This window comes from Setaria viridis, chromosome 4, assembly GCF_005286985.2.
Source record: "Setaria viridis chromosome 4, Setaria_viridis_v4.0, whole genome shotgun sequence".
NCBI classification, from domain to species: domain Eukaryota; kingdom Viridiplantae; phylum Streptophyta; class Magnoliopsida; order Poales; family Poaceae; genus Setaria; species Setaria viridis.
In genome coordinates this window covers 33,844,142-33,869,287 of record NC_048266.2, presented here as the reverse complement: position 1 = coordinate 33,869,287, position 25,146 = coordinate 33,844,142, and the positions used below count along the sequence as shown (strand labels likewise).

General features: G+C 45.3%; 3 protein-coding genes and 1 pseudogene across 5 annotated transcripts; 1 reads left to right on the top strand and 3 right to left on the bottom strand.

Annotated features, from left to right (window-relative positions):
- On the bottom strand, positions 1-3,538 carry LOC140222518 (uncharacterized; annotated as a pseudogene).
- An 8,500-nt stretch (positions 3,539-12,038) lies between these two features.
- LOC117851393 (phosphatidylcholine:diacylglycerol cholinephosphotransferase 1) lies at positions 12,039-14,377 on the top strand. Its single transcript, XM_034733202.2, has 2 exons — positions 12,039-12,604; positions 13,679-14,377. Exons 1-2 carry the CDS (start codon positions 12,167-12,169, stop codon positions 14,147-14,149), a joined length of 909 nt encoding a protein of 302 aa, XP_034589093.1. The 5' UTR covers positions 12,039-12,166; the 3' UTR covers positions 14,150-14,377.
- A 641-nt stretch (positions 14,378-15,018) lies between these two features.
- On the bottom strand, positions 15,019-19,808 carry LOC117854144 (phosphatidylinositol/phosphatidylcholine transfer protein SFH2). Of its 3 annotated transcripts, XM_034736441.2 has the most exons (11): positions 19,469-19,808; positions 19,278-19,306; positions 17,984-18,067; positions 17,836-17,889; positions 17,653-17,730; positions 16,756-16,809; positions 16,448-16,507; positions 16,263-16,358; positions 15,954-16,055; positions 15,803-15,883; positions 15,019-15,634 (listed from the first exon to the last, which is right to left on the bottom strand). In XM_034736441.2, exons 1-11 carry the CDS (start codon positions 19,524-19,526, stop codon positions 15,350-15,352), a joined length of 981 nt encoding a protein of 326 aa, XP_034592332.1. In that variant the 5' UTR covers positions 19,527-19,808; the 3' UTR covers positions 15,019-15,349. The 3 variants fall into 3 exon arrangements, with proteins under 3 accessions (XP_034592332.1, XP_034592334.1, XP_034592333.1); XM_034736443.2 differs by lacking the exons at positions 19,278-19,306; positions 19,469-19,808 and adding an exon at positions 18,185-19,207; XM_034736442.1 differs by lacking the exons at positions 19,278-19,306; positions 19,469-19,808 and adding an exon at positions 18,162-18,197.
- Positions 19,809-21,555: 1,747 nt separating this feature from the next.
- Positions 21,556-24,540, bottom strand: LOC117853773 (ABC transporter G family member 26). The gene is made up of 4 exons (XM_034736059.2): positions 24,271-24,540; positions 23,637-23,920; positions 23,376-23,531; positions 21,556-23,304 (listed from the first exon to the last, which is right to left on the bottom strand). The coding sequence occupies exons 1-4, from the start codon at positions 24,430-24,432 to the stop codon at positions 21,885-21,887; spliced, it is 2,022 nt and encodes a 673-aa protein (XP_034591950.1). The 5' UTR covers positions 24,433-24,540; the 3' UTR covers positions 21,556-21,884.
- Positions 24,541-25,146: the final 606 nt, after the last annotated feature.

Sequence of the window (25,146 nt, the reverse complement as noted above, 5' to 3'; positions counted from 1 at the left end):
GACCGAGTTTAAAAAGACGCATGATGCAGTCTTTTGCTTCAGCTGTTGTTTGATTTTTGTGGTCTAAATCGTTGGCCACTTCGCCATCATCAAAACCTGAAGCGATACAAGCATCTAAAACCTCGCCTGTCATTTGAGAAAATCGTTTTCCACATATTTGTGAAGGTCCAGACCATTAGTAAACATCTTATCTGTTGGAAGCCTCCCTGTCATCATTTCTAAGATGATAATTTTATAGCTGTAGACATCGCCTTCTGTTGAGGGTTTGCTCCCAAAGTCGTACTCTGTAATATTTTTTTTTGTAGTTGATCAAACACATGCATCTCTTATTATTGGGGAAAAAACATAAATAATCCGGACCAAAAGTGGAAAGTTGAAACAAGATCATATAGATAGAAATAATCATGATATTGATGTACATCTTTTTAAGGAAAAAATACTCGCCTGGTGCAATATATACGATTGATCCTCTTGGTCCTAGTAAGCTTGTAGAACTGTTATGGCATGAATTACCAAGACTGTGAAGGAACTTGGCTAACCCAAAGTCAGCAAGATGTGCCCCCATGTCATCATCAAGAAGGATATTGCTAGGTTTCAAGTCACAATGGACTATAGGAGGCATGCAGTGGTTGTGTTGATAATCCAAAGCAGAAGCTATGTCCATTGCTATTGTTATTCTGGAGCCCAAGGTCAATGGACTTTTCAATCCATTCTCCAGTTTAGGATAGAGCCAGCTCTCTATTCAAGAATAAGAGCTTTGAACTAAAGTCCTGACGGATCAAATGTTGAGCATGCAGAAATCACCCTTACAAGATTACAATGACGAGTATTCCTCAAGGCTTCACACTCTGCAAGGAAGCTCTTTGGTACGCCAAGTTGGTCAAGTTTGAAAACTTTGACAGCAACTGTATGTTCTTCAAGCTCAAATCTACCTTTGTACACTGATCCATATTTTCCTGAACCAATCAAGTTGGCTAAGGAAAAACCATCTGTTGCTTTCACTAAATCAGCATATGAGAACTTCTTCAATTCCTTGCAGGATGGATGAGCTGCTTGTTTAACATTCTTTCTCTTCTTTAAAATGACGACTGTGAAGCATGATAATAAGGCCAAACAAAGAGAAAGGAGGCCTAATATCTTCAAAATGTTCAATGTGTGTCGTTCTCTGGATTCCTTTGAGTTGCAAAGTGGCAACTGTAACAATGGGGATCTGGCACATAACTTCTTGTTACCTTGAATGAACACCTCACTTGCATTCTGAAATATCCCGCCTGTTGGTACCTGTCCCTCAAAATCGTTGAAGGACAAATTGAGGAGTTTCATGTCATTAAAGTTCTCAATGAACTTTGGGATTTTTCCAGACAAATTATTTTGAGAAAGATCCATCATGATGATGCCTCTCAAATTAGCAAAGGATTCAGGAATTGTTCCATCAAGAAGATTTGCCTCCATGTGCAGGGACTCCAAGTGGACACACTCACCTAAAGTCGATGGAATGCGTCCAGACAAATTGTTATCGGAAATAATCAAAGTGCCAAGATTGATCAAGCCACTAATCTCCAGTGGAATTTTTCCAGAGAGTTGGTTGTGAGACAAGTCTAGACCTTTAGAAAGGGAGGAAAGAGTAAAGATCTCGATAGGTATGCTGCCGTAAAAGCTATTATAGGAGAGGTTTAGTGTTTCCAAATTTTTGCAGAGTCCTAAAGCTCCTGGGATTGGGCCACTCAAATTATTTTCTTCTAAATAAAGTTCATTCAATTAGCTAAGATTACTGACTGAAAGTGGAATTTGTCCGGAAAGTTTGTTCTGGGATAGGCTTAGGAGGTACAAGTTCTGAAGATTCCCAAGTGAGCTAGGAAGGTTTCCAGTAAGTAAATTTTGTTCCATGCAAAGAAGCGTGAGGTTTGAGAGGTGCTCAATCTCTTGTGGTATAGTGCCAGATATTTTATTGGTTGCTAAGAATAATACCTCTAGGCTCTTTGAAAGTCCCACAACGGAACTTGGCAGGATCCCTTGAAGAATGTTTCCATCCAAGTACAATCTCACCAATTGCCTGCAATTCGCCAATGAGGATAGGAAAGACCAGTCCTCAGCTTCAAGCTGATTCATGCCTAGTTTCAGTTCGATCAAGTTGGACAAGGTACCAAAGGGAGGAATGATACCATGGAATGCATTATAGCGAATATTAAGCACTTGAAGATTGGTCGTGTTGGCTAGTGAAGTGGGGATTTGGCCTCGGAATTGATTTTCCTGCATAATCAAAGCACGGATGTTTGGAAGGGTATACCCGATGCTGTATGGAAGTTCCCCAGTGAGACTGTTCTTACCCATGCCAAGGTATGTAAGTGCTGACATGTTGTAAACAGATGCTGGAATGGTACCTGACAATCTGTTGTAAGTCATGTCTAGTAGTCGGAGGTCTGGAATTTCACCTATACTAGATGGGATGCTACCATGAAATTTGTTATGTCCAAGCAAGAGGTAACAAAGCAAAGAAAAATTTCCTAAAGTGGAAGGTATGGTTCCTGCAAGACCATTTGACTGCAAGATAAGATGTTACAAGGGTGAGCCAGTATTTGCAAAAGCAGGTATGGAACCGAAAAATTTGTTCAGCCCAAGTGCTAATATTTGAAGTGACGTGCTATTGAACTGGGCCATAGGAATCTCTCCAGTGAGGTGATTGTTTGTTAAAGACAACATTTGAAGCGATGAACTATTAGCTAGGAGTGGTGGGATAGGACCCGTGAGGCTATTGTGGGAGAGACCAATATAGACAAGAGAAGAGCTACTTCCAAGTGAAAGAGGAATATTGCCCATCGGAGCATTTCCATCAAGACATAAAACTGATAGGCTGCTGAGTGTCCCCAGCCCTTCTGGTGTACTTCCGCCAAGGGAATTACTAGCAAGATCAATGTTTTGAAGGCGAAAACAAGATGATAGAGTGTTTGGTATCATGCCACTAAGATTGTTGAAGCTGGGGTTAAGGTACTGCAGCCTTTTCAGTCGCCCAAGCTCAGCTGGGATTTGACCACTCAGTTGATTATTTGGCAAATGGATCCTTGCAAGGAGAGTGAGATTGGCTATGCAGGGAGGTGTTTGGCCATAGAGCTCAAGTGACTCAAGGTCCAGCGCAATAACACGGGATGAGTGCCTCTTGCTGCATGTGACACTGAACCAACTGCAGAATTGATTGGAATCATTCTTCCATGATGCTAGGAGTCCAGCAGGATTGGACATATGGAGCTTGAGTCAAAAGGAGGGCTTGTAAATCAGTTGTTGATTCATTATGGAGATGTCTAGTAGCACCTAATGAATATGCAGGGAGTGTCGAAAGAGAGGCGAGAACAATGACCAGGGCAAGCGAGGAACGGAAACCTACATGAAACATGGTGTTTCTTCCAACTCTACACACTTGCTGATGCTAAGGGTCTAAGCCTCTAAGGGAGACAGTGCTTGCCTGCTTGTGCTTTGAGTGTGTGATTTCTCGGACCAGTGGGTTCTGCATTTATAGAAGGCAGTTGTGCTCCCAGCTAGCTAATTTGTGTATTTGTGACCGTGCATGATTTAATAAAAACGAAAATGAGTATACGCAATTCATCTGTCATGTGATTGGATCACTTATGCTTGATGTTAGCAAAGCAAAACATGACGATGACTTGACCGGCCACTGCTCACTGCAATTGCTGTGATGTGAGACTTTCAACCTTGGAATCATATATGCCGACTGAATTTCTTCACATCCCACTTTAATTGACCATCAAGAACTCCATTTGGAACACAAAAGTTAGCATTGTCTCGTGGAAATTGGATTGTTCCATGTGAGCACTTGATCGTTCCTGCAATTTTTTTTAAGAGAAGCCAGCAGGTCTATGTTCTAAAAAAGCTGGACTATTATAGGTCCAGATTCTATCGGCAAAATGATGAGCACAAAAAGAAATACAGACTTGCCAAATGGTGTGTTTTATGTGCACCAAGGAGTGTGGGCGGGTTAGGTATCTTGAACCTTGATGTCCAGAACCAATGTATGTTGAGTAAGTGGCTGTTCAAATTATTGAATGAAGATGGTCTGTGGCAATAAATCCTCAGGAGAAAGTATCTTAAAGACAAGACTTTGTCACAAATGGTGAAAGGGCCGGGGGACTCACATTTTTGTCGGGACTCATGGATGTTAAAGATCAGTTTTTGTTAAAAGGGAGTTTTGTCATCCAAAGCGGAAACCAAACTAGATTTTTGGAAGATCTTTGGATAGGTAGAGAGCCGATAATAACTAGATACCCCTCATTATATAATATTGCTAGAAAGAAAAAATGCGACTGTAACTAAAGTGCTGGGATCAGTTCCTTTAAATGTCTCTTTTACACGAGCTCTTGTGGGAGATAATCTGAGGTTGTGGCTGGATTTAGTGGGAATAGTTTCCTCTATTTCTTTGAATGAACAGAGGGATGGTTTCCACTGGAACCTGTGTAAGAATGATCTTTCTCGGTGAATTCAATGTATAATGACATAATGAGACATGAAGGAGTTCTTATGGATTGTGCTTCATAGAAGATAAAAGTGCCTCTTAAGATCTAATTTTTTTGTGGTATCTGAAACAAGGAGTCATTTTAACAAAGCACAACCTTGTTAAAAGAAAATAGCAGGGGAGCATCAAGTGTTGTTTTTTAGCTCTAAGGAGTCTACCATCACTTACTTTTTGATTGTCATATGGCACGCCTCCTTTGGAACGTTATTTCTATTTCTTTTGGTTTTCGACCGCCTTCAAGTGCATCTGATCTGTTTGGTTCCTAGCTGAGGGGTTTTCCTCCAAAGCACATAAGCCAAATTTTAATTGGTGCTGTTTGTTGGGTTTGTTGGGCATATGGTTGAGTAAGAATGATGTGGTTTTCAAAAGAATTAGCACTAAAAATTCTTTGCAGGTACTGTTCAGAGCGACGTACTAGATCAGAGTCTCGTCACAGATGTCTACAGAGGAAGCGGGCAATGTCCTGAAGGCGGGCTGTCACCATATGGAGGTCACCGCCATGGAAGTCTTCAGAAGATTTGGATGGAGTTGCAGAAATAGAATTGCGACCTAGAGCCTGCCTATCGTAGCTGGTGCTATCTGTTTTGCTGTTTGAACGTTTCTGTTAGCAAAACCCTGTGTACTTGCCTTGTGGTATTGTTGTTATTCTAACAACTAAGTTAGTCTTTATAATCAGCGGTTGTAGATATTCACTCGTGAATGTTGAGACCGGATTTTTCCTTAATTTAAAAAAATTGACTGTCTATGTATTGATGAAGAAGATAAAAAATCAAAATAAAAAATTACAACCCACAACCACAACTAACTCAACCATCAACATCAACCCACACGACGACAAAGAAACAAATTCACCGACAACAAGACCGGTCACTGCAATTGCTGTCACATGAGACTTTGGAATCTTGGAAGCATATATGCTCACCGAATTTCCTCGAAGCTCACTTTTTCTACTACACTGTACGACGATTGATTTAAATCGTGCACGAATCAAACAGATCGCACAGATTCACGTAGGGTATTGCCGATGTTTTCGAAGCACATATCCGGCCAACTGTTCCAAGACAAATAAGTCTAGGGTGGACTGGGGGTGGTCGTCTCCACTGCTTCACGTTTCTCTGAAGACTTTATAAGAGGGTGTTTGGATCTTTAGTCCGGATTAAAATTCATGTTACATCAAATATTCGGAGGCCTAATTAGGAGGACTAAACATGAGCTAATTATAAAACTAATTACACAGATGGAGGCTAATTCCCGAGACGAATCTATTAAGCCTAATTAATCCATAATTAACATATGTTTACTATAGCACCACGTTGTCAAATAATCGAATAATTAGGCTTAATAGATTCGTCTTGCAAATTAGCCTCCATCTGTGTAATTAGTTTTATAATTAGTCTATGTTTAATACTCCTAATTAATATCTAAATATTCGATGTGACAGGAATTTTAGAAGCTCCTAAAGAAACAAACGGGGCCTAAGTCTCGAGCCGCTTTGGTTACTCCAACAGCAACCTAGTACTAATAAAGTCGATTTACTTTGCCCTCTCCTGAAGGGACCGTGACACCTTAGGAGGGGGTGATTTGGGTGTTCTAAAATCTAAGGCTTCAAGCACATATAAAAATCTATTTCAATTTATATCTAGATGTGCACTAGATTTTTCTACGTGTTGCTATCTCTACCGTAAAAGAGTTTTGCACCATAGGTTCCAATCCTATAAACTACACATGGCAATTCTAGGAAAATTAAATGTGGAAAGTAAGTTCAATAAGAAATGCGGAAGGTAAATAAGGTAGAGAAGATAAACTCTCGGCGTGGCGACACGACAATTTTTACCGAGGTATTGGAAAGCAAAACTTTCCACTAGTCCTCATTGTTGGAGCTCCTCTTAAAGGGAATGCTCGCGCGAGGGTATAAACTCATCAGTCAAGTAACTCGTAGGATAGCCGACGGGCCTTCCCCACGAGCAAGTGGGTCTTCACCTAGCCTCTCCCGAATGCTCCTTGCCGCTCTTCACTTGGTAGAGCTTCGGCAAAACGCCGAGGGCCTCTCCTCCCTTTCACAAGCACCGACGGCCACTCCACAAACGTGGTTGGTGGGTCTCGCAAAACTTACAAGCCTTAGATTTACAACTCTTGGTGCGTACAAGCACGTACAAGCACCGATACAAAGGAGGTGTGCAAACCTCACCTAACTCTAGGCTAAACCCTAAAGCAATACGCTAATGGACCTAAACTAGCACTAACCAAGACCTAAGCCTTATGCTAATTGCATTAATCTTCTCTTTAACACTTTGGTGGATAGAGCACTTGTGTGTATGTGAGAACCAAGCCTATAGCTTTTGCAAGCTCTATCACCCTTCAAATGGCCGGGCAATGGGGTATAAATAGCCCCAAGCCCAGAAACTAGCCATTACATATCCGTTGTAACTTTCCGCGTATCACCGACTCATATGCTGACCTAGTCACTATTACCACCGTATGAATCGGGGAGGCTCAAATTATACTCCACAACTTCCAGAGTCGATTTTGAGCCGATGCTGAGCTGAGCCGACGATCACCGAATGATTCGGTGATGGTCACTGTTCCCACTGTATGAGTCGACGGTAACAGTGCACGCGCCTACCCTGCCACTGTCTTGCAGTCACCGACTGAATTAGTGATGGTGCCTGTTCCCATAGAATGAGTTGGTGGTAACAGTGCATGCGGCTACCTTAACCTTGCCTATCGTCACCGACTGAATTGGTGATGGTTATTGTTCCCGTCAAATGAGTTGATGGAATGTGTCGGTACATTTTCCAGTAGGATTAGGTTCAATTCTTCACGTATCTTTGTCCCGGCTTCATTACCACTATTTGTAATCCTTAGAATAAGACTATCTCTGGATTTTTTGCTGTCATTTGGATGCCATAAGTCTTTCTTTTTCTTCTCATTTTGTAATTCATCATTGAGACCTATAAAACAGCTATAAAGATACATCTTACAAATACATTAGTCTCGATGACTATATTATCATTAATCATCAAAATCAATATGGCCTATTATCATTGTCCTTGCATCTCCGACACGAGAACACACTGACCCTGCGAATCAGCAGGGACAATAATGTCACCGAATGCTTGCCGTTTCCCTGTTATTTTGGTTGTTGTGCTCCTCGTTCTATCGGTTCTTGCCAGCGGAAGCTTTGTTCCACATCACATTCCCGTACGTGGGTCTGGTAAGTGCAGCAATATATTAGTTGTCGACTTTCCGGTGTTTTCTTATATTGTCTTTCAAAATGTAGATCATTTTGAATTTTACAAGCTAGATTTCGCTATGATCTAAATATAGGATTTTATCTAAATATGTAGCAAAATCTATGTATCTAGAAAAGTCAAAACGATCTATATTTTGAAACGGATGGAGTAGATGTTAGATGTACCACATTTCTGTCCGTGATGAAGTTCTCATGAACGTTTCAATTTGTTCATGAACTACCTAGTGTTTGTGAGAACGTGGCATGAGTATGCTTTGAACAAAAAGAAATGCAAAGGAGAGCATCAAAACATTGTTCTTTATAAGCTTTCATCCTATTTCTTATGTAAAATTGTGACAGAGGCACCATATTCTAATGATATAATTTGACCAAAATGTTGCGTTGCAATAGGGGCTTACTCATTTTATGTGTATCTATACCTATCTAATATATTGTCATCGGCCTCCTATCCATTTTTACAATTTTTGTACGAGACAAAGCCTGGAATCATGCAATAATACGCACGCATAGGCGCGCGCCAAACACTTGTATATATCATATGCTAATTGAACCCAAGCGACCAAGCCAAAGTAAAACATGAAATAAAAAAAAATCGGCTCGGGCAGTACCACCCGAGGCCTTTGTTAATTACGGGCCCAATGGGCCAGTGTAGGTTGCAACTACCGGACCGTACAAAAGCGCAAAGCCTGGTCCAATAAGCTTATTGAACCCAAGCGGCCCGGCAGGTAGAAGAGACGTATGCCTTGCTGGGCCGTGCGTGTTCGCCGTTTCATGGCTTCGTCGTCGGAGAAAAAAAGTAGCAAGAATTTCCCGTGTGGAAAAATGGATGATACCTTTGCTAGTTTGCTGGCCGGTGGTGCGCTACGGCGTGACACCACGGCCAACCGCGCTCTGTTTTGACCCTCGAAGAAATCGTGGAGGAAGAAAGTGGGCGGGAAAAAGTTGGACGGAGATGTGTGTAAAGGTAATGCCGCGGTGCCATGCATGTCACGGTGAGCCGGTCAACTGGGCCGGCACAGAACGCCGCTGCAGAGGAGTACAAGTGACGGCCGGCGGGCCGTGAGCCCGTGCCCGCCGAACAAGTCATCCGTGCATGGCCATGGCCATCCATTAGTCCACGCCCAGGCGAGACGATTATTCCCACTACACAACAGAGCACCAACAGTTTGTATCGTAACACTACCGTCTGTCCCAACCGTCGTTAGTGCTACCCCTCAGACGGCCAGAGACCAACGGCACCAAAACTGGATGTGAGCCTAACATGACCAGACTAAGCTTTGGATTTAAAAAAGACCTGTATGCCGAAAAACATGACAACACGTCAACAAATGAAGCAAACGGCAACGAGTGTCCAAGAGATGTTGACACGTCGGCACCGGACAGCTGGCCTACTCCTTGAGGCCGTTTATGAGTAGTTAACGGCCATCCTAGTTTATGATCTTCTTGATTACGTATTTGATGTCGGAACCTGTCAAATCGCGCCAGACACATGTGATTCGACCGCACCGGTAGTGAGAACAGAACAGAACAGGGCCGCCCGCAGTCGCAGCCAGCGCCTGCCGTCTCAGCTGGTCAATCACGTTCGGCAACTTTTCGTTCACGAGCGCACGCGCCTGTGGACGGAAGCAAAACAAACCCATGCCACATTTGCCACCCTGATTCCCTCGACTCCGGATGGAGCCAGGCGGTTCCCTTCGCGTCCGCCGCCGGGGATCGATGCCGCCACCCGTGGGCCTTTCCATCACGCTGCAGCTACTCCATGGTGGTGCCGTGTGTCGGTGTGTGTTGGAGACGGGTTGGGTGGATCGAGAGGGCCACGCCTTCCTCACGCCGCGTGGTTTCGTATGGGCGTCCATGTCGTGGCCGCTCCCGTTGTGTGAGCCCAAGCCTATACGCAAGGCAACGGTCGGTCGTAAAAGCAAGGCAAAGATGCACTTTGGCCTCTCCGTCCCAAGCCTATTGTATACTTCCTCAGTCCCGAAAAGTGTTCATCTAGCATTCAAATTTTTTCCCGCAAAAAAAATTATTTAGCTTCTAATAAAACTCATCTAATTAAAAGCAATACCCACACAAATAAAAACAAAGTGTACCGAGAAATAAAAACAAAGTGTATTGAGAAGTGCATCAATGGATATTTTTTCTCTAGTTTCAACGCACATACATTTATTAAGAATTCAGAACTGCACAATTTTCTAAACGAACACTTATTTGGGAGGTACGGAAGGAGTAATCATGACCAGAGGGAGTACTGCACATACTACAGTTCATGCACGGCCAAAAAAAAATTAACAAGGCCTGGTCTGGTCCGCCGACCAACAAAGATCATAGGGAGTAGTAGTATACTCGATCAATTTCTTCTTTTTATAAGATGCGGTGATACGCGTATTTTAAAGTTTCAACGTCTTCCCGCTCAAATAAAATTGTACCAATAATTAGACTCATAGCATACATGCTTTTTAACATTACTAGTGGTATAGTTACACCCGTATTCTAAAAAATGTACTCCCTCCGTATCGTAATAGTTAGACATTTCCGTACTGTAATAGTTGACGTTTCCGACCGGATCGACAAAATTAAGGAGCGTGTGACATTACAATTTTGCCCTTCCTAATTTCATCCCAACGCAGCGCCGCCGCTTCGCTCCGGCTGAATCTGCTTGCGTGCGCCACTCCTCTCAATGGCGCCACCGCCCCACCCAAACCCGCTGGTGCCACAATGCTTCGCCACCCAAGGATCCTGCTCTACCACCCCATCACAACTTCTCCCTGTTGCCGCTCCCTCCGCCGCGACCCTAGTGCCGTACCCAGGCAGCAATAGGTTGCCGTCGACGTGGGAGGACATCTCCCTAAGCTGGCTCTGCCATGGAAAATTGAACTGGAATGCAATGTAATGCAAGCTAGGAGTAGTTTCTAGGAGGAGAAGGATCCAATCCATGTCCAGATTGATCTCACTGCTGAACTCAGCTAGAGTGAAGTAGATGGAGACAGAGGAGCATCTCACTACAGGCAGAGGAGACAAGAAGTCCCCACCTACCACCATTGCTGGTGTCGAGGAGCCGCAGGGCGCCTGCCGTCGATGTTGGTGCTGTGAAGCCGCACTCGTCGAGGATGAGGGTCTCCAGCTCATGGGAGGAGAGGGCTTGTCACCACGCAATAGATGGGTTGAGGAGCTTAGCCTCATGGCAAGGAGATTGGGGATGGGTTTGGGAGGAGAGTCACTGTGCCTATGGCCTCCAAGCGGTGCACGGAAGGTAGGGATAGGGCAATGCGCGAGTGGCAGGAGCAACGAATGGCGGCAGCGGAGGCTGAGGGAAAAGCACGGACGGCAGCGGAGGAGGTCAAGTGCTGAACCAGGGGCAAAAAAGAGAAATTCATCTTCCGGAGACTATCAGTGACAAATATTTTGAGTCTATCTGATTTGTACCGGCGGCGATAATTACGACTGATGTTGTTGCTATAGATATTTGTAGTGTAAAACGGAACTCACAAGGCAAGGCAAAGTCGAATTCACCGCGCATTATGTTTTTGATTCATGAAACGAAAGTAGCATGCATAGGGGGTGTTTGTTTCTTTAACACCTCATAAAATTTCTGTCACAACGAATGTTTAGATACTAATTAGAATTATTAAATATAGGCTAATTATAAAACCAATTGCACAGATGGAGACTAATTTGCGAGACGAATCTATTCAGCCTAATTAGTCCATGATTTGACAATGTGATGCTACAGTAAACATGTGCTAATGATGGATTAATTAGGCTTAATAGATTCGTCTCGTGAATTAGCCTCCATCTATGTACTTAGTTTTATAATTAGCTTATATTTAGTCCTCCTAATTAGCCTTCGAATATTTGATGTGATATAAATTTTAATTTAAACTAAAGATCCAAAGAGCTGTAGTAGTGGTTTCGTGCGTCTAATCGCCACTAGACGTACTGCTCAAGGCCAACCTTAGATATTAGCCTAACTTGCCACCGCAACCAATTAAACCCGCTGGCACGATCACACGCGATCGAGGCCAAAAGTGACATCTCAGTACTCCATCTCAACGATTTGTTGCGCTGCTAGGGCGTGGTGGTGGCGTGTCTCATGCCCAGACCTGCAATTTCAGGCGGCTCTCATAAACCGCTCTAGGCGCAGCTCTGTCCGCTCATCATCAGAGCATTTAATCTCCCGCCGCGCCCCGTCCCGTCACCTGGCCTCCTCGTGATCTCCGCCCGTCCACCCACACCTCCAAAGAAACTCTATAAAAAAACTCCTAAAAACCTTCGTCCGCGCATCTCTCGGCACCCCCGCACGTGACCCGCCGACACGCCAAAGCTGCCGCCGACCCACGTTAGCCAAGCCACCCACCCCAACCGACGCGCCACCCCGCCCGCGCCGCGCATACATGCCGCCGCCCAGCCTCACCGCGGCGCGCGACCCGGCCGCCGCCGCAGCCACCACCACCACCACCACCAAGCGCCGCCGCCGCAGCAGCAGCAAGGAGGGCGCCGCGGCCAAGGTCCACCTGGCGCCCGCGAGCGGTGAGGGCGCGGCTTCCGAGAAGGGGGCGATGGGCGCGGCGGCGGCGGGCGGCGGGGAGGGGACGTGGGGGCGGTGCCCCGAGTGGTGCTCGGCGGCGGGCGTGGCGGGGGTCCTGCGGCGGCACCCGCTCCCGGCGCTCTTCGCGTGCGGCCTCCTGCTCTTCATGGCCGTCGAGTACACCATCCCCATGGTGAGGCCGGGGGCGCCGCCGCTGGACCTGGGATTCGTCGCCACCCAGGGCATGCACGACGCCGTCGCCGCGCGGCCGTGGCTCAACTCGCTCCTCGCCGCGCTCAACACGGTCAGTGCCCCCGGCCCCGCCCTTCCCTGCCTGCCTAACCGTCCGATTTTTCTCCGCCGTCGCCGCCTCGCCGAACTTGGTTCGATGCACCTGCTGGCTGCTGCTTTCCTGTCCTCTGATTTTCAATCCCCCTCCTCTTGCATTAGGTTCTTAATTATAGTATACTACATTTCTACTTCCCTTTTTGGCCTGCAATTGTTCCGACCACAAAACTTTGCCTGCTCAATTTCAACGGAGTAATTCTAGTGGCAAACGTACATCCTTAGCGAAATGTCTGCATCTACTGGAACCTTATGTCTCCTCCAAAAGCACCATTAGCATCTTACATGGAATTTCGATGTACTCCTCCAAAACCACCATTAGCATCTTACATAAACACTGTTTACACCTTCGGTACTGTTACAGTACTACATTGTTAGTAGAATGGTCCGGTTTTACACCCTTTCGTGCTGTTACACAGCAACACTAGTATCCCAATTCCCAAGTAGCAATTAGCATGTACTAGACAATTTCACTACCTGAATTATTAGTATACAAATTAGCAATAAGATTGCATAATTCAGCTTAATTTAGTTCTTGTGAACCTATGGAGCTTCCTCCGGGCGAGGACAGCAAAGCTGGCGCTATCAAAGCACCGTCAATGCAGCTTGTGGCTCGCACTCCCCCAGCCAATAATTAACAGCGTACGAGTAGTACTTTTCAAGCCAAGCCTGGCCTGAGCCACTCGTAGATTGGACTCCACCCTCACAGATTTGTGTGACCGGTAACTGCAATGCAACTTGGACGCTGGACCTGGGTCACGAGCAGAGAGCAACAATCCTGAGGCTCTGCTCGGCTGCTCCACCAGCACAGCGACCACAAAATCAAATGGAGCCCAAATTTCATCTTTTTTTCAGATAAGAACACCCGATATAGTAGTGGCTTCGCGCGTTCATGCACCAATTCCTTGATAAGATTCTGCGTCTTCATGGTCCCCATCGATAGATTTCCGCGGCTGGAATCCGAGCCGAGCGCGACGCGACCAATTCAGCGCTGACACTGACTGACAGAGCCCGTCTGCATGCGTGCGTGCAGGTGTTCGTCGCGATGCAGGCGGGGTACATCCTGTGGGCCATCCTCGTCGAGCAGCGTCCCCGGGCCGCTGTCGCCGCGCTCATGATGTTCACCAGCCGGGGCGTGCTCGGCTGCGCCACGCAGCTCCCGCTGCCGGCGGAGTTCCTGGGCTCTGGGATGGACTTCCCCGTGGGCAACGTCTCCTTCTTCCTCTTCTTCTCGGGCCACGTCGCCGGCGCGGTGATCGCGGCTGCTGACATGCGCCGCGAGGGGAGGGTCGCGCTGGCACGGCTCTACGACGCGCTCAACGTGCTCCAGGGGGTCAGGCTGCTCGCGTGCAGGGGACACTACACCATCGACCTCGCCGTTGGCGTCGGGGCCGGGATCCTCTTCGACACGATCGCCGGGTGGTACTTCGACGTCATGAACGGCGACGGCAAGAACGCGCACTGCCGCAGCTGCCAGTGCCACAAGGCTCTCCTCTCGCACTAGCTTATATTGCTGATATGAGTACATTTTGGTAGCGCTCCAAGTGCCAACCGTCGACGGCCAATTGAGGATTAGTTCATGTCAAATTCTTTTTGAGTTTTTCTTTTCTTTTTTCGGAATCATTTTGATGTAAGAGAACTTAAATGCTACTTACCGATATGTAATTGTACAAATTGGTCACCCCGTGTCAGCGGTTAACTTCTGTAATGCAAGCATCAGAAGTTTCAAGCATAGGACTGTACTGAATCAGCACAAGAGCTGAACTCTCAGCGGATGGCGAAGGTAAAACGCATCATTACATTCTGACTAAACACTACTCCCTCAGTCCCAAATTACTATTGCTTTTAGTTCCAAATTATTATTGCTTTTCTAGGCACATAACTTTTAATATGCATGTAGACATAATATATACATTGACATAATATATATTTAGGTTCTAGGCACATAACTTTTGATATGCATGTAGACATAATATATACATTGACATAATATATATTTAGGTGCATGTCAAATGCCATGTATCTAAAAAAGCTAAAACGAATATTAATTTCTAAAAAAGCTAAAACGAATATTAATTTGGGACGGAGGGAGTACACTCCAGCCCAAATTACTATTCATTAAATTACTATTTGTTTTGGATTTTCTAGTTACATAACTTTTGATATGCACCTAGATATATATTCATAAGTTATATGCACCTAGATATATATTCATAAGTTATATGCACCTAGATATATATTCATGTCTAGGTATATAACAAAAGTATTAGTGATGTATCTAGAAAAGTCAAAATGAATTGTAATCTGAGACGGAGGGAGTACCAGTAATTTGCTTGCCGTAAACATCAGACGAGGCAATACTATTTCTGAAGCTGATCTCAAAGTGCAGGTACTAGGATGATTTTATTGACTTCATCTTCGAAGTTCAGCATATATGTGAGAACACATTGCAGGTTTACAACAGGTGACAGGTGATTATGTCTATCTAGTAGTGGCATGCAGTATCAGTCCTCTTGCCTCAGTCCTGCATCATGGATGGAACCGCAAAAGATTTTGCTATATATCCCCTATATCACCCCCAGGAAACAGCCAGCAATGGCCAATGGGGGTGGCAAAGCAAAAATATAGGATCAGTTGGATCAGAAGTGGCCAGCGCCGTCTACGGAAATCAGGCTGGCCTTATTTAGGCAAGCACTGTTCTTTGTCAGACGCCAATGGCAGACCCGTTCTGCACACCGAGCTTGTGGAACTCGGCCTCAATGACCTCCACGATCTTGGCGTCCTCAGGGTCCTGGTCGGGGATATTCACGTGTAAGGAGCCTTGCTTGGTGAGCTCCATGTTCAGCGCTTGCTCCTGGATGAAGTTGTAGAGCTCTTGGTGGAAGGGGTGGTCGAGAGAGAAGCAGTCATCAGGGTCACTTGATGAACGTTTGGATGCACCCGAGCCCTCCCGTCGACAGAAGTGGGGAAGGGATGAGTAGTCCATGATCTGCATTGTTCCGGAATCAAAGGTGCTTATGGTATTGCAATCAGCAATGTTGAAAATGCTCAAGAGTTACTCTACTCAAGTTCTATCTTCAATTTCTGATTCTTTTATTTGACTTTGTTGAGAAACTATACTATTTGGAAAGAAAATGGTACTAACAGGCAATCTTACCTTTAGAAGCTCGTCTTTCCCACAACCACGCAAAACATGAACCTTCTTTCTTGTTCTCTCTTGCAACAAAGGCTTCACAACCTAGAATCAAACGAAATGTCAGTGTCTTTGCAACAAAAGTAACAGAGTAGTGAAATCTGAAACATCGTACCTTCCAACACGCAGAAAATATGTATGGAGCATTTACTATATAATAGGTCTCAGTCTTTTCAGGGTAATTCAAATCGTCAACGGTAGATATTGCAGTCACAATCTGTAATACATCAATAATTAGCCAGCAGTTGCGTGAAATATATGGATAGCATTTGTGTTGTGGAGTTTCATACAAAACATTGACTAATCTAAATAGAGCAATATATGTCCACAGTATATTGAGTTACTTAAATAGGCATATACCCATCGCTGTCACCCTCTGGACATTATGAAAAACAATTTACACACTTATAGTTTGTAAGCTGACCTTCATTTGGTTTAGTGCTGACAATTTCAGACCAGTCATATCAAGAACCTTTATACAGGTGGTAATATGCCTCCCATACTTCTTTGTCACCATAGGCTAGATGAAACAAAAGTGAGCAAATACATGTGTTAAGAAAGCTCTTAAAGATGTTCTAATCGTACATAGAGCATTAGTTGGCCACTCACCAAAATAAAACGATCACGGTACTCATTGATCTGAATATGAGATTGCACATAGTAGTTAACCTGAAAATGCAACATTTTATGACTTATTTCGATAAAGTAAGTCATAAATTCATGGGCTGGACAAGTATTACTTGATCTCAAATACATACAGATGCAATCTGACAAAAGGGTCAAAAACCATTAAATTCATAAGTAACTCCATTTATGTTGCGAGTTAGCAGTGCAAGAGTATTTACTTAAGTTTGATTGACATGGATGCAATCTTTAAAAAGCTACTAAAACTCTTGAGAAGTATCTGAGACAATTACCGAAGCTTTGTCATATGTGCTTAGTCCAACACCAACTGCAAATACAGGAATGCCCTGGAAAAGGAGAAGGAAAGAGGACTATTAAACAATTTTACTACAGACTGGATAGAAGACTTTTATGGCATAGAGACCCTAGAATTCATTGGTAAAGCACAAAAGTTGAAAATTTCTAAGCACAAAAGTCACAAACTTGCTCTGTATCTAATCTACTAGTGGGGTATTTCAGTTGGCAGAATCAAAAGATAAAGGTATTTCTCATATATCGTACAGTCTAAACGGGAATAGTAAGTTAATAAGCACAAAACACATCATAGGTGTACAGAAAAGGACCACATTTGTGCATACTAGTACCAAATAATACTACTGCATATTGTTGGTGTAAATCCTAGTCTGTCACCAGTAGTGTTAGGAGTGTCTGGTCTTTACTTTCAGTGTCAGTTGAGTCTTGTCGTTGTTGGCCTGGTCCTTTTAGCAGGTTAGTTGTTTGCTTAGCCGAGTCCTTATGTGGTTATACAGTTCAGTTAGAAAGTTAAGAGTCACAGGTGTGTGCCTGAAGTTCAGGGCCATTAGGGCCATGTCCACCTGCTGGTAAGGCCAATTTTTGTGTGTAATTTAATTATAAATAAAACCACAAAGTCAGAAAACGCAGCACAAAATCACTGAATTCATCTTTGAGTGAGTTGAGCATTGTCTCACACAAATTGCATACAATTTTTTCTTCCGAAAATGAATTAAGAGTCACTTTCCCTTTAGTGTACATCATATTACCAGTCAGAAGAAATGTTTCCATGTATACACACTTAATGCATATTGTGGTGCCAAAAGCCAGTAGTAAAATAAGATGAGAACAGCAAGCATGCAAGGCAAATTAATATAGCTTGCTTAAGACAGCTGTACCTCTTTGGAGTATCCTGATAATCCAACAAGCTGGGTATCACGTATTGATCTATACAAATCTACTGGGACAATAGGTTTCTGCAATAGTCCAGCACAAGCAGAATGAATAAGAAAGTGTAAATAAGTGTAGAACTGTCCTAAATCTATATTTGATAGCCAAGCTTTGTCTAGGATACCACTTACCTCCAGTATACTATCAATCTCATTTTGTATCCTCCAATTCAAAGAATCTACAAGCTAGCAAAATGATTTTTCCTCAGGTAAAGAAACATTTACTTTGTGATTCATCGTTATGAAAATTGAAAAGAAAAATTGCAGCGCTAGCAATTACCATCTTTTGAGCCTTATTCACATGCCACTCTCTAGCTTTAAGGAAGCGCACTAGTGTCTCTGTTGGGTAGCCCTGGTGCACATTCTAAAAAATAAAATAAAAACATGAGAGGTCAAAGGCAATCTCCTTAGGATAATAAGAAAGCTATTTTACAACATCTAAGAAATAACATATATACTTCAAAATTGAACAACTGCATACGAGCCAAGTAGGAGCCATGGTTCTTTTCCAAATGGTACCACCAAGATTAACTTCAAGATAGGTTGTTGTATTTCATAATATGTAGTGCAAGAATTCATTAGCATTTTTTTTTCAAAAAAAAAATCTTGCACTTATCCTTTGGTTGCCTCATGGTATTAAGGCAACAATTCTGTTGCAAGTGGCACGCTCATTTTGATTCTCACTCCACCAGCAAAGTGATTCTGCTGGGAATTATTTGGCATCTCCTATCATCACACAGTGCATGCTTAAAGCCTAACCTTTAGAGAGCATTTTTGACGAAAATATTCTCAAGCGAATTAGAATTAACTGGTAAAATGTTACCAGGACGTGTCTGCACACTGGGATCACAAGTGTCAGGTGCCATTATATTAACAAAGTAAAGAGGAAAAGGTGAAATCATTCTACAATAATTCGCAACAACCGAAAGATGGTTCCATTGACAAACAACCAAACACTAGGAAAACCACCAAGGAATACATTACTACCAACATAACAGGAGGTTCGAAGGGACCAAATATCTCACCGTCCACTAGTTGACATAGTGGACCTAAAATCAGAATATTCCTCGACACATCCATTGTGGAAAGCATCATTGCCACCTCTCACTCCCCGTCGTCAAACTACTCAAAATTACCCCAAGGATCTCAAATGTGTGGCTTAGATCAAAGAACAAAACTAAACCTTTGCATCCAATCAACAATCCGTCAACTTTCACCACTGTGAATTTATCCTTAGATCCGTACTCATACTAGTTCAACTGTATTAACTATAACAGACAAAAGCTGAGATATGAACAGGAACGCTCTGATCCAAATTGATCTTATTGTTATATAGTCTAGTACCCAACAATCCAAGAAATATCAAGCATCACTTGGCTCGCCAAAATCGGATTAATCATTGAAAATGCTAAACTGAACTAAGCAAAGGTTATGTCTGACCCAAATCCAAAATGCAGACACTTAAAATAGCACAAATGCCTAAGCTTTGACAGAAGAACCAAGATTTTCAGATATCAAGAAGAACAGAATCAAGATTACAAAAGAAAAGAAAAAGCACGCGCATAGATCCATACCTCAAATGTCTTCTTCAGCGGCGCGTCCACTGCAAGAATCCAGTCCAAAGAAAGAGCATTAGCACCAGACGAACCCCACACAAAACCCACCACCAACAGCTCGAAAGCTAAACCCCAAATCCGAGCAGGCCCGTCCCTCCGAAATCATGAAAGATTCAAACTTCACAGGCGATCCAGAGCGAAACTCTCACCTTGGTCCAGGAGGCCGGCGAGCTGCTCCACGGCGTCGTCGCAGGCGGCGTCTGCCATTGCCGCCGCGCGGTGGGGGATCCGGAGCTTGGCCTGCGAGCGGGGACTGGCGAGGCGGGAGCGGCCTCCGATTGGTTTGACGATTTGGCGCGGATTTAGGAGCGCGGTCAAGAGGAAAAAGATTCGCGACGTGCGGGGGCGGTGGGGACTCGAGAGTGGGGCGGAGCCGAGGAGGACTCGAGGACTAGGAGCGGAGGGGAGGTCGGTCTCCTTCGATCGACTTCGAGTCGTGTTGAGCTCCTGGTCGGTTGGTCGTTTGCTTCGCTGTGGGCGACCTCAACAGCATGGGCTATATACTACTGCAGCAGTGATGGAGTAGGGCTGCCTGTTGCTGCTGCAAAAAGCAAAGCAACTGCAAGTTTTTTATTTTTTTGAAAAAGAAAAGGAACTGCAAGTGACGGGTGCTTTCATGTGCTTCTCGTTTCATGTTTTTTCTTTTGATAAAGATTTACATCTTTTGAGCATCTCTTTATCAACTCTTTGTGCAATTTGGTTCTAATATGGGAAGTGTTGAGGGCTCACTTCGGAATACAAAGAATTTAATATTTTTGTTCTCAAAATATTTAGGAGATACCATATATCATCGAGGATAAGAGGTAAGTTTGTTGGGGCATGAGTAAAATATATGATAAGTATGTCTATGTCAAAGTTAGTATTGTATAAATTCAGTCTGATAAACCGAAAAGGAGGTCCTTTTATGTCTGGCCTTCCTTTGGTTGTATCTTTCTTTTTTTCTTTCTTTTTTTTTTTTGACAAGCTCGAAGCAGTCAAATAGTAAGCCCTTGTACTCCAAGAAGAAACACTTCCAAGTCCCAAAATGTTCAACTTGGCTAAACTCATGCCATTTTTTTTTAATTTGGTCAGGTAGTGGGAGCTAGCACAGTGTGAAGCTCATGTCATGGGTTAGGTGCGATGTGCCACCTTCCGAATTTTGAATTTAAGTAAGACTATTGGGTTCTTTCTGGTCGTGCTGGGCCAAGCCCAAGCAAGAAAGGCCATTCTACTTGAGTAAAGTTGGGCAAAAGGATATATTCCAGTCCATTTTTAAACATTGAGCAGAGATGCTCCTCAAATGAAAAGATGCCAGGTGACCAAATGACTTGTCCGGCTATTCTCCATGTGCTCCACACTGTTGACTATTCTCATCGTCGTAGGTCCACGCGCGAGAAGTCGAGAACGCATCCGCTGCACATGCTAAAGATCCTCCTCGATTTGGATCCTGCTTTGGAATATTCGGTGGCACCTCAAAATTTTTAGAAATTCTACTCAAATTGAAGTTAGCTTTTTGTTGCCTCATGTAGATTGTGTTTTTGTTGCCTGAAATGTTAGCTTTTTGCTGACAGGAGGGAGTACTAGGACTCGTAATGAACTTGTAGAGAATTAAACTTTGGGATTCCAAAGCAGACTGTCCTCAATGTGAAGCAAAGAGGACACGCACAAATCCGAAGCTGCAATGCTTCATGCATGTTACTAGTTCATTTTAAAACCTGACGGCTGTGCATAACGACAGACGCGCGCCTACCATGCGTCTTCAGTTTTGTCGAGGGTGCAGTGCAGGGAGGGAGTAGCACGGTGCAGTCCTGCCTTGTGCAAAGCAGCAAAGGCATGGAGCCCGTAACACTCTGCGGTTTATTCACCAACGAGAACCCCGTCGGCGAGTACGTTAATTTCGTGTGTGCCGTGGCACACATGCAGAAAGTGTCGCTCGCAACATGAACGTGTATGGGCTGGGCCTGCGTAATTAATGCTTTCCAGCCCAACTGTTAACTGAGCAAGTTTAAGGCCCGGCACCAGCAGTCAGCAAAGTTTTGCTTAAGAAAAGGAAGCTGCACCTTAATTCGATAAGGTTTCTGAGGTCTTATTTGAATTGTTAATTGCCAGCATCTCCAGTATGAAACCACCAAAATCATCTAAGCCGGACATCATCGTCTTTCAAGAACATGAACAACAGCAAGAATAACTGATCGATACACATTGCATTAATCTGCAGCCAATTTTCTCATTCATCGATTGTTAACAATCAGAAGAGTAGCATCAGAGCATGCACCTTGTTGCCAAATAAGATGCATTCAGAGAATGCATTTTTTTTTTACATTTTGTTTTAAGAACGGAATCTGCACCTTATAATTCAATAAGGTTTTGTTAATTGCTACCATTCACCATCTGTAGTATGAAACCACTACAATCATCCAAACCTGGCATCATCATCTTTCTAGAACAACATCAAGAATAACAGATACACATTGCATTGCTCTGCATCCATTTTTCTCATTCATCGATTGTTAACAATCAGAGCAACAACATCCACAGTGCACGGAATAATTGCAATGCCAGATTAAACTAGGAGCAGCCGGGTCATCACAAGGGCGTTCGGCTGATCCGCTTGAGGAGGCAGAAGTAGGCGAGGAGCCGGTACGCGAGCGCCATGGCGAGCAGGATCCAGACCTCTCGCATGCTGCCGTCGAGGTCGACGGTGTCGAACGACGGCGACGACTGGAGAGGCCGGCAGCCGCCGCGGCCGCCGCAGTCGTACGCCAGGTGGCCGTGGTACTGCGCCTTGAGCAGGAGGTTGAATCCGTAGTGCATGAAGGACACGTACTTGAGCCACCGGATGAAGGCCGGGATGTGCTGGACGTAGTAGCCGCCGGTGAGGAGGAAGAGCATGAGCACCAGCGACGCCATGACGCCCGCGCGCTTGACGCTCAGGATCGCGGCGCCGAGGAGCTCCCCGGTGCCCTGGCTGGTGAAGACGACGAGCAGCGTGGCGAGGAGCGTCAGGGAGAAGCACGCCGGCGTGCGCCGGAGCCCCGCCATGAAGTAGAGGACGGCGGTGAAGAGCACCGGGTAGACGACGTGGGGGACGGCGTCGCAGAGCGTGCTACTGGCGTAGTAGGCGCTGAGGCTGTACATACCCGCCTGCCGCTCCTTCACCAGGTAGAGCTTCTCGAAGGGGAAGACGTAGACGGAGCCGAAGAGCGACGAGGACGTCCAGAAGATGCAGATGTAGAAGATGAGGCCCACCTGGTCGCGGAGCTGGGCCTCGTCGCCGGCCTTGGACCGCCACCAGAGGAGGCCCAGGAGGAGCGCCACGCCGACGGCCTGCGCCAGACGCATCTTGTCCAGGTAGTCGGAGGCGCGCTCCCGGAAGGTGCGGCGGGACAGCACGGCGAACTGCTGGAGCCACCCGATGCCGCCGCCGCGGTGACCATTCCGCGCCCGCACCGCCAGCCGCAGCTGCTCGGAGGGCTCCCTCGTCCTGTTACTTCCGGCGGCGGCGGCGGCGGACTGCCTGTACTTGAGCTGGAGGTGGCGGATGACCTGGGAGCGGAAGAACTCCTGCTGGGGGTCCGGCGAGCCTTGCAGCGCCTCGGGGACGGTGATGTCGTCGAGGTTGCCGGTGGCGAGGTCGAGGAGGAACTCGGCGGGGTTCATGGGGATCTCCGGTGCGAAGCCCAGTGAGGCGAAGTGGGGCATGCAGTCCCGGGCCTTGCCGTGGTAGATGGCGTGGCCGTCGGAGATGAGCAGCAGCTTGTCGAACATGTGGAACATCCGGCTCGACGGCTGGTGGATCGTCGTGATGATCGCCCTGCGCGACCTGGCGAGGCGCTGGAGGACGAGAATGAGCTTGCTCGCCGACGTGGAGTCGAGGCCGGAGGTGGGCTCGTCGAGGAGGAGAAGCGACGGGTCCACCAGGATCTCGTACCCGATGCTCGTCCTCTTCCGCTCGCCGCCCGACACCCCCCGCACGAACGCCCCGCCGATCTTGGTGTGCCGGCACCTAGACCACATACATGTGAAAACTAAATTCCATGGCAATCAAATGAACAAATGCAGCACTGACCGAGCAACCTCTCTAGATTCAGCTCGGCGATGATGGCGTCGACCCTGTCGCGCTTCTGCTGCTTGGACATGCGCGCGGGTAGCCTCAAGAAGGCGGCGAACACGAGGGTCTCCTCCACCGTCAGCTGCGGGAAGAGGACGTCGTCCTGGGTCACAAATCCAATCCTGCGTGCAGCATAGGAAGATGAAAGATGAACATAGAAAAAGAAAAACAGATTTTTTTAGGGAAAAATAAGGTGCCAAAACCTTGTTTTATTTTACAGTTTTTACCTTCTTTTGAGTGAGGGGCTGTAGGGCGTGTCGTTGTAAGTAATCTGGCCCTTGATGCCGCCACTGAGCCTGCCTCCCAGGATCTTGAGCAAGGTGGTCTTGCCACTGCCAGATGGGCCCATCAGCGCCAGGATCTCACCAGGGTCCACACTCCCTGCAATGCCCTTGAGGATGTGCTTGCAGCTGCTGCCCTGATCCACCCTCGCCTGGGATGTAAACGCCACTCTTGCAGCTGTCAGGGGGTTCTTCAAAGTCATCTTCACCCTGTACTCCACATTCTCAAACTGCATTTTTTTTTTGCAAAGAAAAAAAGGGAGTTCAGTTTTTTCCATGTATGTTTTCTTACCAGCAAATATCGCAAGTTATCTGTACACATATCATTTTCTCATACAGCTAAAACAGCAGTGCGATGTACTAAGGCAATCCTTGATAGAACACCGATGTTGTTTTATTTTCTTTTTCTAGCTTACGCGTGCGGATGATATTTTTGTGAATCACTTCGAGTAGATACAACATGCTCTTTGCACATGCAGCACTAGTACACATATAGGCTAATTAACGTGATGTTTTTTTTTCGTTCTTGATTAAATCCAAACTGGCATAAGAATATGAGCTCACGTATTATGCTATATACCTTGAGGAAAATTGGAAGAGGGCCATCTTTCGTTGGCCACAGATGCTCCTCCTCCACGTCGGCCTCGACATCGGCATCTCCATTGCCATGTGAGGAAGGAGGGGGAAGACAGTGGCGCTCCGCGACGGACATCTCCATCCTCTGCTCATCGCTGATCTCCATTGTTCCCACTCCCACTGGAGAGAGAAAGTTGTTTCAGAGAGAAAGCCAGGCATATATGGCCTCCCTCTTCTTGGTATGAAGTAGAAGGAAATGAGATGTGTGAGCTTAGGCAACTACTAGTAACCAAGAGCACGCCTACTTTTGTTGTAATGTTGTTATATATTCATGGTTCAATACGGTTCTTTAATTTTACCTCTTGTTTGGTGACCCACAATCTTTCTAAGGGGCTTTGGGAGGAGAGAACCTTCCACTCCATTGGATGTAACAACTACCGGCATTACCTGTTGCATCTAGGACAACTGGATAAGGGGTGTTTGGATACATTATGCATGATTTGATTCAACTTCAAGCTATTGTGTATTTGGTTGCAGGGAAATTAATAACAAGGAATGTGGGTTTTAGAGGGACTAGTAGATCCAAACACTATTCCTTTTTTTTAAAAAAAAAGAGGGATTGGCAGATTGGTTCATTGAAAAAATGCACAACAAGAAATTTTCCGACCTATGACTGCAGGGAAATTAATAACAAGGAATGTGAGTTTTAGAGGGACCAGTAGATCCAAACACTATTCCTTTTTTTTAAAAAAAAGAGGGATTGGCAGATTGGTTCATTGAAAAAATGCACAACAAGAAATTTTCCGACCTATGACGAACAAAAAGTGTCATAAACATATTTTTTGCGTCATAAACCGTGATTTATGACGTTGGAGTGATG